Below are 18,069 nucleotides of genomic sequence, written 5' to 3' on the forward strand. Positions count from 1 at the left end.
AAATCTATTATGTAATATAGAAATAAAAGATCACACTCGTAACTGTTTAAGAGTTATAACACTAGATATTAAATACAGAAATAAGTTTCCAATCTTCGATAAAAGAAGACGCTACTTTTAAATCATGACTTATCTTACTAAAACGACACATCCTAATATTAAGTATTTGTCAATAATATAAATTATAACAATAATAAGAATTATTATTCATATACATCAGTATTCATTAATTTCATTCAGTCTCGATTCTTTCTATAGTAATATGGTAATAAAGATCTAAATAACAGAATTTGATGTAAGTTATTTCGGGCGTTCGAGAACAATTAACACCCAAGAAAAGGAACATAGCAAAAGACCTAAAGCCTACGAAAATGCAGAATTAGAATTTCACGCTGAAGAAATCCTCAAGATTATTACATTATTAGAGATTGCTTGGTGAATTGCAATGGATCATTGAAATAAACCTATTTTATAGTAGAAACGCGAGCGAGTGGTTTTGAGACTAACGTAAGACCAAGTTGTAAAATATGTTTTCTTTTAAAATTATTACGTGATCTATTTCATCAGCATCTTAGATTAATTTTATCATATGCACGATAATTAATAATATTTTTATATATTTATATTATAATATTCTTTGCCGGCTTGGTGGAGCAGTAGTAAAGCCGACAGGACAGCCCACCTACCGTTGCGATGGGTTCTTTTTTCTTTCTAAAAGCTCTTGCTCTCTAAAATTTTATTAGGTTATCACACTTTTTCAGGCATATTACGATGTTCCATTACCTGTTTTTTAACATATTGGCAGTGAATGCTAATATCCCAAGTTTTTAAAAACCGACATAGCGTTCAATATAATGCTACAAACTTCTTAACCAATCTGATGTTCGCTGATACAGGCGTAGAGGCTTCTAGCATTCTTCATGATAGAATGAGCACACTAGAGCCTATCTATATCTCTTGAGAATTAACGAAGAAAAGAGCGAAATATAGACAACTACTATAGCCTACTATAGTAAATTTGAACGGGATCGAATTAGACCAAGTGTAGGTGTTCTACCAGTGTGCACCTCCTACTGTTGAAGTATTAAGCTGTATCGTCCAAGCTTCAGGAGCTTCAGCTTCTACAAGATGGTGCATGTGGAAGGGAAGATATATTACAATTAATACTAAAATCCATTTTCCTTCTATAAGCTCCGAGACTTCGATGCTATTACAATTTGATATCTGTAAGTTTGAGGTGCTTCCGATGTTATACTTAAGGTAAATTCCATATGTCTAGAACGTATTAAAAATTAAGCCCTTAAGATGCGATAATCAATACATAGCTGAGGAAAAAAACCAGAAGCTCAGATTACAATTGTTTGGACATATCTGCTGAATGAAAGGTGAAAGCTCTGAAAAAGAAATGGATCAAAATTGTAGGAACCAATATGAAAAATAAGCGACTAACATTATCCGAGACTAGAACAGTTGCGGAAGATCGTCAACTGTGGCGAAATTTAGTTAAGAATATTTCTAATTTGTTTTCTTACGAAATAACAAGACCTTCGATAAAAATAACAGCGTATTGGTAGAGGAGTAGACGCTTTTACAAATTTGTTCACTCTATTGATATATCGATATCGTTGTTAAAAACATTTTATCTATGAGATTTCATACCTACATGTAGATATTTCATTAATTTACTAGATATTTCTTTAAACTTGGACAAATGTTCAGTTATCACTTAATAAATACTAAAAGGTAGTATAATATTATACATAAGGAATTCAATACTGAACAGGTTAGTCAACCTGACGATCTTTTTTTCTTTTCTTTTTTTGCCCGATATACCGATTTTTTTCGATATTTTTCAGAATAAATTATTAGAGTTTAGAGTTTTTATAAAAAAAAAGTATCGATATATTTTGCATTAAGTATAAAAATATAGATTTTTTTTCTCCGATATATATATATCGATATTTTTTCGATGACCAACACCCCTATTACAAGTATTAAGGAAGCAAATAGATCGATTACATTTTTGATTGAATTTCGGATATAACGACATAAAATTATCCAATGCCATAAGGTATCAATGCCGAATTATGGTGATTTAATTTAATTAATATAACTTAAACTTAATAATGTAGCTTAAACACAAGAAGCCCATTTAAATTCAAATAAACAAATAATCAATTAATATAGAAAAAATATAATAAATCATACAGATATATAGCTATAGAATAAACATTATTTGATTTCATAAAAATAAGATACTGCCATTTTCGTTTTTAAATCTTCAAAGACAGAAAAAAACATCAACGTAATATGCGATTAAAACTTTACGATTATGGTTCCGTGCGATTGGAATCCATGTATTGCGCTGATATATCGACGCTCATACTACGGAACGGCTAAAATACTTCGCGTTGATTTCATCTAAGTTATGCCCCCAGGCGGGAGGTATGTACGCCGATTGGTCTTTCAATATTGGCCCGTGACATTCTCGACCTGTGACCTCGGCAACTGACTTCGAAGACTGAAAATATGCCGGCTTGTGTATATTACGGTTAAGCCTTGAATTGACCGATATCGTTTTCTTATTTATGAATGAAATTGTAGTAATAGTCATAAATAAATAATCTTTATTCTACAATAATACCGGTTTACTGATCAGGTTAACGGTTATGACGTAAATAACAAGTCTAAAATTATATATTTCATTCTGCATATAATTTACGATAGTTTTACTAACTGGAATCGGGATTTTGGTAGGGACTTCAAGAATTAATAATTCCTAGCTACTCAGAATATAATTCGTAGCACAGAATATAACAGATCAGAATACTAACGACAGCAGAGCAGAGCGGGAATGACTCGATTGTGTTTGTGTTTGTGAACTGAATGGTATTTTTCTTTCTCGATATATGTGACCATTTCTAACATAACTCAAAATAGTTTGTTCACCTGTATTCAGTTGTATTTCACCTGTAATTATAGAAATTATTATTTTTTTGATTTCAGCCCTGCACTTATGAAACATTGCGTATCGATCTATAGTAGACTTATTTATTTTGTTGCCACTAAAACAGCCTTTATTGATAAAAAATTCGATAACCAGCAAGCCCGTGAGAACCAACTTGCCTTAGCATTATATTAGAACATGTTTCCATATTTCTCTATAGATGTCTCAATCCATATCTATATATATATATATATATATATATATATATATATATATATATATATATATATACAAGTCGGCTTGTTTGTTTGACACCGGACACTACATAAAATAGTTCATCCTTCATAATAATGATTAAATAACATTGAGAAATATGAGATGACATTTTGAATATTTATCTGGACGTTATGAGAATACAAGTAAACAGAAGTTGTGCGTTGATAATGATATTCGTTATTTTAATATGTTCATTCTTCGACTTAACTTAAAATTTGTTGCATAAATCCACTATTGGAGTTAATATAAAGAAAGCATAAATAGGCAAAATGAAGAACATTAAATTAGAGGGACACTTGACTTTAATCTAAATTGACGTTAATTTAAAATCAGAACGTTTTCCACCTTAGATAAAATTTGAGTCAAACGAAATAAGTTTTCTTATAGTCTCCAAAATTATAACATACTACATATTTGAACCGTTATAATTTTTTTTTAAAGTGCTACTTTGCTTTGACATTTATTACATTACGTTAATTCCATCTTTATTATTAGAAATATTTTCTATTTTCATTCTCAATAACCTTCACATGGCTGTGGTTGTAACTATTATTATTTTTACTTCGGCGTTGTTCTTATAGACATATTAGTGTTGACATACTGACCGGATGTGAACACGGGGTAATGAGAATGCCAAACAAAACTGTATCAGAAGAAAAGAAACTTTTCATGAAAAAAGTAATGCACTAAAAGGGAAGGTAATTATACTAGAGAACAAAACGAGAAACAAAGAAAAGAAAAAAAAAACAAGTAAAGCAAATGAAAAATTATCATAATACATGTGATGGTGAGAGTTGTGAATACGTTAATGAAGATTCCAACATCTGCATGGTTTGTGGTAAATGTAGAATATCAAACAAGTTGAGGTACAGATGCTGGACCTGTCGCCATTCATGGGCACACGCTCAACGATTCGGAAGCGATTCTGCCAGAAATTATCCATACGATTGCTGTATTAAGTAATAATTTTTTTGACATCCTAAAAATAATATAATTACGTTTCGTATAAAAATAAGACTCTTATTACTCCGTACTCTTTGTAATTATCAATTATTTCTATTATTGCAAACTATATTTGTACTATACTTAAATCAGTTCAATGATATTTGAAATTAAAAACTATATTAAAGAGTGATTGTTATACAAAATGGTTAGATTTTTATATTAACTACCAATTGCTCCATGATCACCTAAATAATATTATATACTACTGAAATGTCGTAATTTATTTCCCATTAAGATTTTGGTACATGAAGGATCTACTTTAGACCAATTTTATTAACTGATTGATTAAAATCGTAACTTTTAAATCATTAAAACAAACCAGCATAAGTTTGCAAAGGTATTCGAAGGCAGCAGATTTCTTCAGATGATGACAAAAGTAATGACTGTCGAAGATACAATTTTGAGCGTCCCATGATTAGTGACTGTATACACTGAATAATTAAATACTACTGGAAAAGAATGAAAACCCGCCAACACCACCAATATAATAATATTATGTTATAGTTAATTAGATTTATTTGTTATTAATTTATAGAAAAATACATTAATTTGAATGATCGATTACTAATCAAGAAACAATTACCTAAGAAAATCAATAACTTTCTCGTGGGAATTATAAAATATTTCTTAAAACAATTATCATACACGATAAAATTAATTCAGTCATTTGCGACAATAGCGACTGATACACAAAAACGGTTCGATCGATGACACATTATTCCTTCTAGTTGAACGAAAACGAATGTCTACGCCGCAACGGTCGCAACTATTAAGTCCGCAAATGGCTTTTCTATGGCTAATTTTTCACCGGCCGGTATGAAATGTATTTTTCTTGACGACGAGATCAGACGCCACACACCGTTTAAGGAACATTCGCACGGTCCTTTTATCAACTGTCCAATAAATTCCAGAATCGTAAGGGAAACTGGAAAATATCAGGCTGCTATTTATGGAAGGTTGTAACTTTGTACATTTTTCTCGTTCATGACCACCTGGTCTTCCTATAATGTCAGTCTACACAATACAGAGTCGGAATATATATATGACGCATACTTCTAATATGTAATACATTTAAACAGCTTTAATTTTGAAATTTGAAATTTGAATTAAAAAGTGATTGTTAAGTCGATAAATTAAAATGCCAGTAATCAACAGGCTAGGAAACGAAAAAAGTAACAAGAATGGAGTTTTATCGAGTAGCTAGTATATAACAGAGAGATTTTGCAACAATATAACAAGGTATAAATATCGTGAAAGTTTATGTACAAGTAGTAAAACTGAACGGTTAAACATGAAGATCAGATTTGATGTATTCATTAGTCATTATACATTATGCGTTAGATAAACAGCGTAGACCAGATTAGACTGGTAGATCAAAATCAAGGAGATTAGTTTATCAGATAATTATAAAGCCTATTTGGATTTATTGGGTGGCAACAAAACATTAAACCAACCAGAATCTGACAATGCCAAAATAAAGTTATTTCGATTAATTACTAATACTTTTCGCTACGTAACCAATAAAAATCGCAATGGCACTGCAATCAAATAAATGTACGTAATGTATGTTGTCGGCCTCCGAGAAAAATATCGATATATCGGAGAAAAAACAAATCAATATTTTTATGCAATATATATTGATATTTGTAATATACCTCTACAATTAAGTACCAAAATACACTAATCCTTTAAAATTAAGTATCAATTATCAATCAATTTTAGATTTATTGAAATAATTAAGTGGTTTTTTTATAATGTCTAAGTATATTTATTTTTTTTGAAAAAATAGTGAAAATATCGACTAACAAAAATCGGTTGAAAATATCGATATCTTTTCGGCATGCCTAGATCGAAGCTAACCAAATCACATGAACTTGTATGTTATATCGTATAAGTGTTTAATTTTAAATTCAACTTCTACTAGTCTAACTTGATTTAAATTTGGTAAACACATAGTGATGTATTTATCACACAGTCGCTCTACTTACATGTTGAAGAAAGTACAACAGAGCAATGGCAATAAGTTAATTTTATAAATCAGATTTTAAGACAAAAACCAGTCAGTATACCTTAAGATTATCACAATTACAACTGCCGCGTTATGATCTAGTTCTGAGTAGACTTATACACAATACAGAGTTAATATATAATAGTATTGATTTATAAGGCATGTCACTGGCCGTGTAATAAAAACACGTATATTCTTAAATCAACACATTCAAACTCCAATAATCTAAATTTGAATACCATTAATAATAACTTTCATTTTCAACAATTCACTTTTTATAGCTGCAGAACTTGAATGATACGATAATTTTGTCCACATTCCAATTAATTAATCTTGAATGTTTTAATCCACTTTGCAGCGATTGAAAATACAATTCAAATTTAATATAGAACTGCCATATTGCGTCAGCTTTGATTTGTAACGGATGGATATACATTTTAATTCTAATATACAATTTTTAGAGTGCAAATTAACATTATATTACATCACAAACAAGTAAAATATTTAGTATTATGTTTAGCTTTCATGGCTTTAAGCAACTTAGTAGCTATTGATGACTCAATACAAATTTTAAAAAAACTTTCATAGTGTGTTTAGTTTTGATTTGTGAAGGCTTTTTAATTACTGTTAGTGGTTGAATAATCTGGTTAGTGGCTAATATTATTCTTATTATAATGACACATGATATGTATCCACTTTAATAAGTAATAGCACTGCAATCTTTCGAAGTATTTAACACTAACATTTTGAATTACACTAATTATGTATTTTAGAAGGATATTCAGCAGAGATGTCACTCCTTTACGTAGTATGGAATATTGATTGTAGCTACGGCTATATATATTTGCTGCGTCTGTCCCGTAAATCGATTCTGTATGACCAAATGGACAAAACCATTGATTTGTACTATGTTGTTATTATTTACATATTATATACAAGAATATTAAATTTATGTTAACAGAAGCAAAATCAATACTACTGCTGCTAAACTAATCTAACGCAAAAGAATCCTTAAAATGTATATATCTTAGTCGTCACCACATTAAATCAGGAACAGATACTCCGATTTTGTCAACATATCAGTCGATGGACTATTCGTATAACAGACCATATAACATATTTTTTACTTTACTTATTATTTTTTATTTAATTTGTATTTCTTATTTTACATATTATTACATTAACAGTTTTTTGTGAAAAATAAAGATTTGTTAAACAAATATTGTTCACTGTAGCCACTACTTACACGTTTCCTAAAATAATTTCGATCTTTTTCACCTTTAAAATTTTGAAATCACTTTGCAATTTGAACTAATCTCTGAATAATTCTGAATTTCCGAATTTATTCATTCAGTATGTTTTTTTTCTAAATACAAAATACATCTTCTTCAAACATGTTTTAAGTTGTTTTTTATACAATTGTTGGGTATTAAAAGAACACTAACAAAATCAAAATATAAGACATAGATTGACATAAAAGCTTGACATGACAATTAAAGATAGAAGTAGCAAAAATTTCAATATTTTAATGAATGCATTAAGTCTTTATTTATATATAAGTTGCATTCCCGAGACACCTGATTAACACGAAACTCGGATTTAGTTTGAATTTCCAAATAGCTCTGACAAAAATAAATATTGGGAAACGAGATTTATTAATCACAACAGGAATTAATAGGCCTACGTCTATGGTATAATACTAAGAATATATAGCCTCACATATTTATTCAAGGATAGGCTCATTTTCGTAAAAATAGAAATGCATTTTGTCTTCGACTGTATGTTTAAATATAAATTTCAGCTTTCTTATATAGGTCTTTACACAATATAAAGCACTACCTGATGACAACACAATAATATGTAATTTACCCAAAGGCCAAAACTATAATAATATAAACAGCACCAGTTTTTGGAGATATTTTGGGAATGTCTAATAATAGTTGATGTTTCTCGTTTGTGTTACTTGAGGCTAAATATCTGCAGTTTTAATAAAAAATTCAAAACAACAAAAATAGAAATTTTTAATAGGAAATTAAATTTGTGAAATGGTTGAATGTTTAGGTAAAGAACGTCTTAGACCTGTAAAAGCTGAATTAATACTAATGAAATGAACTAAAATACTAATGAACTGATCATTTGCAGTGATTACAGAACCGATTTCATGAAATTCACTTTCTTAACAAATTACCACTCGTATGAATTACTGTTCTTAAGACAAACTTAAAATATACACTTTTCCAAATAAACACCTGGTAAATATGAAAGGAAAGCCAATACGACTGGGTTATCTATGGTCGGGCTATGAAGTCTAGAAATATGTGGGTTAACACCAAATAAATATCTATTGAAATTAAAAAGTAACAATAGAGGAGTAAAAGTGTGTGAAATTTGACAACCAAATAAGTTAAGAGAAAAACAATCCAAGGCTCTTAATTCAATGTCATCATATTTATATAAAGATACTTTCTAATATTTTTATACGATTATCAGTAATATACTGATAATTAATGCCGAACAGCTAACATACCACATTGAGATTTTGCAAGAAGGTAATTACTGGTAGTATGTCAATATTCAGTTCCGATTGATGTGTCATGAGCTTGATTTATTTGCATTGAATTTAAGATAATTTCAAAACCAAGAAATGAAGTAAAGTAAAGACAATGATAATTATCTAACGCCTTAATATCATCAGTGAAGCTAATTTTAGAAAAATAGATATAAAATTTTGTTCAAATATACAAAGAATTCCCAATGAAAATTAAAAGTCCGGTACTGAAACTGAGGCTTACCAAACGGTACACATTATACATTATACTGACGAAGCCTTTACCTTGAAAGTACTCGTCCAAATAAGTACGAATCGAACTATCTATTGAATATTGCCTGTACAAAGAATAATAGTCGCATTGTGCGATGAAACAACACCCTAATTGGAACAATGCGCAAAACGCAGATGCTATTTTAACAGATGTTTGTTGACAATTGTATATGGCTTTCGATAATAATCGAACCTTTTCATTTCTCGATAAACAAGAAACATAATGTCTTTCGTTTCTTTATTGTAAGATTTTCACGATTATAAATACTTAATTTTCTATGAAAAGTTTATCCTATATAGTAAAGCTTAAATAGTTATTTTATTTTAAAACAGCACACCCAATACAAATTAATATGTGATATGGTGCGATTAATAAGGTACTGGATATTTTAATAAATCGATATGGTATTTTATGATGTTTATCAGGAATAAAACCTATTTCTGCAAAATAAATGGATTTGAAAGAAACATTGACGTTTGAAATAGTAGAATTTTAAATGCGCCCTAAATCGCTTCAAATTGCGCGTTTTGGCTGCAATTGATGGTTTGTATGTCTAATTAATGTGTATTGCTGCTTTGAGGGCTGCTAATGTAATTATCCTTCGGTAAAAACTCCAAAGAAGTTCTCTTCTTTGTGTTTCTACATCGGTATTCCACTGAACATCGGTAATTTATTTACTACAATAAGATCATTATATTAGAATAAAGTTTATACTTATATAAGTATTCACTATTTTAAATACCTTTAATTATGTCTAAAGTGTAATTAATTAACTGAACTTACTGAACTGCTGTTGATTGCTGAACGACTATATATTTTTAATATATAAATAAAAATATTAATTAAATCCAAGCCTTCAACAAGTGTCAATCAAATACCATCACGGTTAAATTACGAAAAGCCAATAATACATCAAATATCTCGTCCCTTGTACATCAAACAATTCGTTGGGCTATACTTCACTAGAATAAGGGTAAGTGACACATATTTCATTGGACAATGTGATTTTATGAAATTTTTAGAGCCTGTTACGTGTAATATAGCAAACCAAAGTTTTAAACATCTCGAACAATACTTACGCACGGGCAATGTATGAACCCAAATATTGCCACCGAAGGCAAAGTAAAATATAAGAAACTAAGCAGAGATCTAGTTTAAACATACATAGGAGAACGTAATATGTTGAAGCATGTCTAAACACAGATTTTGTAAATTAATTGAGGAAATATTGTAGTTGTACCTACTTATAAGATTGTAAGGCTATTATTAAATTGAACTTCAAAATTACAATTCATGCATTTTATTTACCCAAATTAATATAACCCAATAAATTAGATCATTTATTATATTGCAGTTACTATTAAGTATGTAAAACGAATATTTTGGTAGTCCTGTCAAATACATTTACATCTGTACTTTCAAATTATCGTCATATATTTTTTTCAGCAAGTTTGTCATCAATAAAATTTTGATTCGTCTTAGAAAATGTAGGGCACTTGATTTTAATAATACTATTTTCAAAGTTCCCAAGTGATGATTGTGCTATTACTGGATTGTGTTATTACTTATATTTAGAGCTATTAATGGCATTATTAATTTTCTTGGCTAGTGTTAGTGGCAAGTGTTATAGTGATAAGATTTTCTTCAATACCCTACCACATTTCAGTTATGGTCACACAGTACAGTCATGGACGAATCGATTGTGGGTAAATTTAGGTTATTTGCCTTGATAAATCCCAGTTCAATTTTTTCATTTATCTTTGCTTTCCGTTGGTTGCACCAAACCACCTTTTAACTGTGAAATATAAGATAAAGAGTATCTTAAGAAAAATAAATGTATTTTTCACAATGTTTCCATGGTATAATATTATTATAAATCAAAACTTTTGGGAATCTATTTTACAGTTATCTAGCCTATCGCTTGTATTATAATGGCTTCATTTATTTGAAATTGGACTGAACCCTCCTCTCTGTGCTGCAAGTATAACAAGTTGCCACTTCTTTCTCTATATAATTTTCAAAAATAAAAGTTTATGTTTATCATTGGCGCAGTAACATTGAATAATATTCGAAATAATTCGAAATCATTCATAATATCAATCATATCATAATAATTCAATCATCGAAAATAATTTTATAAAGCGCCGGATTGGAAATTGTTCCACAGTTACTCGAACCACGATAAATATAGTTAAGCGGAGTTCAAACAAAAGTACTGCAGTTTAAGTCGCAGTAAGGTCACGAGGGGTGAATTGAAGGTGGTCAATAGCCATAAATTATTAGACTTAACATATAGTTAGAAAAAACACACAGACACTAGGCCCTCTATTCAAGCATTGCAATTAATTGTCATGTCAAGCGGATTTAAGTTGATATGAAATAGCATAGTTTACTGAAATTTGTATCTCACACAGTGAAACAAAAGCGTATTACAGTACTTCAGTTGCATGGTAAACTTGGTATACCATTCATTACAGCGTATACTATGGAAATTCGTAAAGCCGTTACTCACAAATAATTTAACTACACTAAGCTGTCCGTATGGAAGAACGAACACGTAAATCCCTTTAATCCTTTTTCTGGAGGGAGGTGCTATATTGCGTGATTAATATAGTATCGGATTTTATAACTTATGTACATTATATATTGTTTAACTAATGTATTATATATATAATGTATAACTAATATATCTTATGAAGAATATTTTTAATTAGTCCACGCTACGTGTATATGCTACATGCAATATTTCGAAAACCATCAGTGGAAGATATATAGTGCTGTATGGAGACGTTTAAGTCATAGTTCGTAGAATAATTGTTTAATTATATCCGTTACGGTTTGCGACTTTTATGCCATTGTATCCATACACCAATACGTAGAGAATTATTTTTCTAGTTGTGGTGACAGCTCTTTACATCCCTTCAATATTAAAACATGAATTTCAATTCAATCAACAGAAATACAACAACTTATCGAAAAAAGTTGCTATTTAGGATTTAAGAGCAACAAAGGAGAGCTGAAGTTATTCAAAGTATTCTTAGCTGTAAATTATTATAATTTGGGTTTCTAGAAACTCTGAAAATCACCCCAAATTCGTGAATTTCTGGAATTCTTAAATTCAGAAATTGCGAAAAGATTTCTTAACCTAGTCTGCTAAGATGTGTAGTTTTCTAGTTCTATAAAAACAAACTGAATTTACCTATTTGCTCACACGTTCTATATTTTATATACGGTGATATTCTTGTTTTAACCGATTATATCATAAAATACGAATAACTCAAGAAAATAACAAAGAAGAAAAAGAAATTGAAAAGTAAAATTTGCAAACTTAGTAGAAGTATGTTCATTACATTCAAAAACTTATTTATGAAGTAGTAAAAAAAATAATATATCTGCAATAGTAAGTTCGACAGATCGCCATAAATAATTCATTGGAGCACACTCCTAATAATGTAAGCTAGGCGAAAGAACACTATACACTGACACCTTTGTCTATATATAATTAACAAATAATGTCAACGATATATATATGACGTATTTCTAAGTGTCGGATTGACTTCGGTAGCAGATTAAGTAAACAAAAGTTATGAATGTCGAAAATGCAACTTTGAGCTCTCCATGATTAGCGTTTCTATATACTGAATAATTCAGTAATATTATAATTTATAACAAGTAGGTAAGCTATTTTTTGAAAAACACCACATCAAGATTTTGACGAGGAGCTGCCACTGACATGAATACAGAGCAACCGTTGATAAATGTATTTATTTTATCAGCTGAATATACTATTAGTCATAAAAAGGAAGCCATATCAATGGCTCGGGGGTACTAATTTATCTTATTTTCTCATAAAAACATCAGATGTTTATTTTTTTTTAAATACAAAACACCACGTTATATAAATGGAATAGCCCGATTATTGGAGCATCAAATTGCCAGTATATTTTCAACAACTCACCCATTATTCCAAATCACGAGTAATCTATTTCGGAAAAGCGGACACCTCTGCCAACTAACCTGAAAAGACAAGACTATTAAAATGTTGTTTTACACATAATAATATGATTAATATGTCTAGACTCGCCTATCGTATTTAGACGTTTACGACTTGATAAAAATATGGGATTTTTGGTTGAATTATATTAATAGGGAAACCTTACAGATTATAAATCAATAATGTAAAACCGTTATGTTACGTAAAATAGCTGCAAATAATTATTAAAAATTCATATTCAAAGTTTTCAATCCAATTAGAGTCGTTATATTAAAATCTATTATTCATTCCGCGAAATTAACCTTGACATTATTTATTACAGATTAAATATCATTGAATTTTAAATATTCTCATAAAGAATATACTATTAAGTTCAGTATCCCTTTTGTTTACTATTTGTGTTATTGCTTCTTCTATTTCAAAATGATTTAATTGAAATGAAAAAATGTAACGTATAGGTAGCTTGTATCATATTACTGTAAAATGTTAATATTTTCTTTATTAAACGATAAATCAGTTTAAGAAGAGACAGTATTCAAGTTTATCGAAAGCTCTAATTAACTAATTTTATGATGTCATAGTTGATATTGTTCAAAAGGTCTATTGCTTTTATGCTTATAGGAAATCCACAAAGAACTAACTATTCAAAATTTCGTTATTACTGGCGCTATCAAGTAGAATCTGTTGACTCTGACAATCAATCTTGATGATAATATTTCTAACTATTCCTAGTAAATTAAATTAATTCTTATGAGAAATGTCACCGAAAAATATCAGAAAATATAAATTTAGAATTGCTATAGTTTTCTAATAACGGACCTAGGTGACAAAAGCTACTAAAAATTGTAGAAGGAAAGGCAAAGTGTACCACTAATACAACTAGATGCGACAGGGAAGAAGAAGGCAGTTACAGGTAATGAATGGTAGTGCTTAGGAGTCGTCACGTGATACATTTAGTAACCTGTGTCCAAACAGATATATAGAGTGCAGGTTATTTCATTAGCATACAAAAAATAAAGGAAAGCTATAATCATGCAATGAACAAAAAAACAGACAAGAATTAATGGACAGTTTTTTCCCAATAGATTATAGCACGTCTATATATAATTGATATAGTACGCTTGCTCGTAGCATTTTAGGACAAAAAACTAAATTAAATTAAAAAGAAGCGATGAAGAAATAGCTGCTAATCTTCAAAGCTCAAAAATTAATATATTAGAACAATTGATTTTATATTTTTTATAGTCTGCAAAACAGTTGTTAAAATTTGATTTGTAATGACGTATAGTTTTTTTGGTCTCTTTAATGAACTATATTTTACGTCAGTCCTCCTACTGTTGCGATAGCCGCGGGTTTGAATCCTGCTGGGGCATGGTCGTAAATTTATGTTTGTGATTGTCCTAGGCAAGAGTGTAAAAATCCGACAATGAAAATGATTCCAGTCACCCCAGTAACCAGGCTGAAGTTAATTGTTTCATAAAACACATTTTAAACATCAGCTGTATTACTATAAGAATATACTGAACTAATAAATTATGATATTAAAGTTTTAATATTTGTAAAAGGATCGTCATATTTCAGTATTAAAATCAGATAAAGCTCGCTAAACTTAAGCTAAGTTAAACATTTAATATATTATTTAGTATGTCATATTTAAAAAAGATTTACAGTCAAAAATTATTTATTATCAGGTAAATATTAACATGACCATAATATTAGATTACCGCGTCATACCAAGCTATGACATTTTATCGTAAAATTGCAAAATAATTTTATAAGAAGTTGGTTCAGGGAATAATACTCCAATATTTATCATACAACTCAAGTTGGAATCTTACAAATAAGCACTGATTACTCATTCAGAAAAGCGACCAAGAGGATAATACCTTCTTATAAGAAACACGATGAGCCAAAAAGCTTCTGGGTGAACATCTGCCTAAAGTATATGCTCCTAACCAAGGATCAATCTAACCACTAGAAAAATGTGAAAACGTGTACATTGCCTAGAAAAAGCATAAAAATCTACCAGTGTATTTAACAGAGTTTTTAGACTGAAAAATGCCCCTACATACAGGAAAATTGCGGGAATGATAATGACATCAAGCCAAACAATGACTTCAATAATAAAATAAAATAAAACACAATACACACAAACAATAAAACACTCGACCATGTCCACAGAACAAGGGACATTATTGAACTCGTTTTAACTGACTTTAAAAAAGGAGGAAGTTCTACGTTCTCAGTCAATTATGGACCGATTGTCAAAATTCTTTTTTTATTCTTTTTTATTCGAAAGAGTGTACTTCCGAGGTGGTCTCATTGGAATCAAGTTAGGATCTGAAGAGGGGAAGGGGGGATATCTATGGAAAACCTCAAATTTCAAAGGCATGTGCAATGTTTTCACATATTTTTATAGAAAATAATCAAATATTGGGGTATAATGTTATTGATGTGACGAAAAATCGGAATCATCATATGAAAATATATCATATAGTAACATTGTAGGCAACTGTCTCTATGGCGTAATGGGTAGAACGTCAAGCTCACACGCGGAGGTCGCGAATTCGATTCCCAACAGGGCACAACTATCTTTTTTCTAGTTTGATGGGAACATTTGTCAAATCCCCTAAGCTAGTTACCGGAACCCAGGGCCTGAAACATTCTTTATTTTCAATAATTATTTCTTTATTCCTATTTTTCATCATATGGACTGTTCTTTTACTTAGGCCATCAATTGTAATACTTAATTAAATAACTGCGTAATTTATTGAGTAAATATCTAACACTAAAAAGAGAAAAATTAAATATTTTTAACAAAAAAATTTAACCTACTTCCGACAAGGAACTTACTAAAAAGGAAAAAATAAAAAAATAAAAATAAAAATATAAAATTAAAATTTTAAAATAAAATATGTACACTAGTATTTGTTGTAATAAATAAAATTAAACAAAAACATTTGTAACAAAAAAATTGAACCTACTGTCGACAAAGAACTCACTAAAAAGGAAAAAATACAAAAATTAAAATAAAAATATAAAATTAAAATTTTAAAATAAAATATGTACACTAGTATTTGTTGTAATAAATAAAATTAAACAAAAACATTTGTAACAAAAAAATTGAACCTACTTCCGAACTCACTAAAAAGGAAAAAATAAAAAAATAAAAATAAAAATATAAAATTAAAATTTTAAAATAAAATATGTACTCTAGTATTTGTTGTAATAAATAAAATTAAACAAAAACCTTATTATCTTTCATATTTTTTTAACCTAACTTATTTACCCGATTTAACCTAATCAATACAAAAATAATAATATATTTTTGTGACATATACACAAAATTAAATTACGAAAAAACAAATCCAATTTGTTGCTCAGTACGGACTTTAAAGTGATCAGATGGTAGTAGTTAAAACAAAATTGTAAATAGATAAATAGGTTTAGGTAGGTATTAAGCTACATTGTGTGTATAGAGTAGAATATAAAATACGTATAGCAGATAGGTTGAATATATTTTAAAGTCTCCTTTTACCAACTATGGGTTTATCTGGACTGGACCTACAGTATAACGTGGGCTCCGAACCACGGTCCTCACCATTAAAGCCTACCGACTGGCGAGTGGCCAACTTTACCCAGCCAGGTTACTGGCGTGACTGGGATCATTTTCCTTGTCGGATTTTACACTCTTGCCTAGAATATTCACAAATTTTTTAAACAATCATAAACATAAATTTACGACCATGCCCCAGCAGGATTCGAACCCGCGGCTATCGCAACAGTAGGAGGACTGTCCCATCGCTTTTACCACTGCGCCACCACGTCGGCAATAAGCTTTTTCTTTATTTTTATTTAGTTATTGCAACGAGTATTAGGTACATATTTTATGTTAAAAAAAAATTTTGTGTTAAAAATCTAAGTTTCATTATTTTTAACTTTTTAGGGAGTTCCTTATATATATTTTGAAGTCGGTTCAATATTTTTGTTAATTTGACTCTTCGGGAGAAAAACAATGCTCGCGTCCTCGACAAAGTTTAGCACGAAGGCTTGATATATAAATTAAATTAAATACTTCCAAAGCAATATGTGATTGATTCTTCAGATTCTTTAGAATTGAACAAGGGAATTAATAATATTCTGATTTGAAGGAAATACATGTAGGAGTGTTAAAAGTGTTTTAGAACCAAGAAATAGATCAAAATTTGATAAAAATGACTTTCTAGAATCTCAACCTTCCAAGTGTAATAAGTGTTGAATAACTAAACGAATACTGCTGCATTATTGCTTTTTATCTGTAATACTCTAATAGACTTCAAGACCTTTCAAGTATAATCATCATTAAATAAGTATTATCTAGTATCTAGTTATATGTTAGAAGAAGCTGTTAACTTTTCCACATTTTGTAATAAATTAAAACTTTTTAAATCCAAGCAGCCTTTTTCATTCACCATCAAAAACATTTTACTCAAATGCAATAAAAGTAATCAAAACCCAGTTCTAATTTCAATCCGAGGTTGCCAATTACTTCAGCTTATATAGATCAGACGTTTTAATATACTATTTGATTAAAAGCTTGGTATTGCATTAAATACAAATATTTACTTTAGTTTCATATTTGCGATAAAATGATCTAAAAATGCTAATCTTGAAAGTTTACTATGAAATCAAACATTTAATTTAAAATATAGTAGAATGTAACGGTGAAATTATATTTTGCTCTATTTACAGAATTTGGCAAATATTTAACATATATACGGTATTTAATTAGGTTAGTTTTTGCGTGTTCGCAAATAATAATAAATTATACACTAAAAATAATATAACAATATATTATTACGAACCACTGTATATAAGTAGTTTACTAGAGTATGAAAACACATTTTAATTAAAGACCTATGAAAATGAAATTAATGGCATATAATTTTAAAAAAATGAAGAACTATAGATTGTATTGAGAAAACCTAATAACGAAAAAACTGGGCCAAGATAAAATAAAATAATAGAGGAAGTATTT

General features: G+C 29.4%; 1 protein-coding gene across 1 annotated transcript in view; it reads right to left on the minus strand.

The window, feature by feature from the left end:
* Positions 1-18,069, minus strand: part of tkv (serine/threonine receptor kinase thickveins) — a 305,330-nt gene that overhangs the window by 227,364 nt on the left and 59,897 nt on the right. The window contains exon 2 of the mRNA XM_076408459.1: positions 13,017-13,075. Within this exon, the coding sequence (XP_076264574.1) occupies positions 13,017-13,020 (4 nt within the window). The 5' untranslated portion in view covers positions 13,021-13,075. The remainder of the gene's footprint in view (positions 1-13,016; positions 13,076-18,069) is intronic.

The sequence above is a fragment of the Rhynchophorus ferrugineus genome, unplaced genomic scaffold (genome assembly GCF_030347505.1).
Source record: "Rhynchophorus ferrugineus isolate W39M unplaced genomic scaffold, kcgeb_rfMv2 rfM1, whole genome shotgun sequence".
Classification (NCBI taxonomy): Eukaryota; Metazoa; Arthropoda; class Insecta; order Coleoptera; family Curculionidae; genus Rhynchophorus; species Rhynchophorus ferrugineus.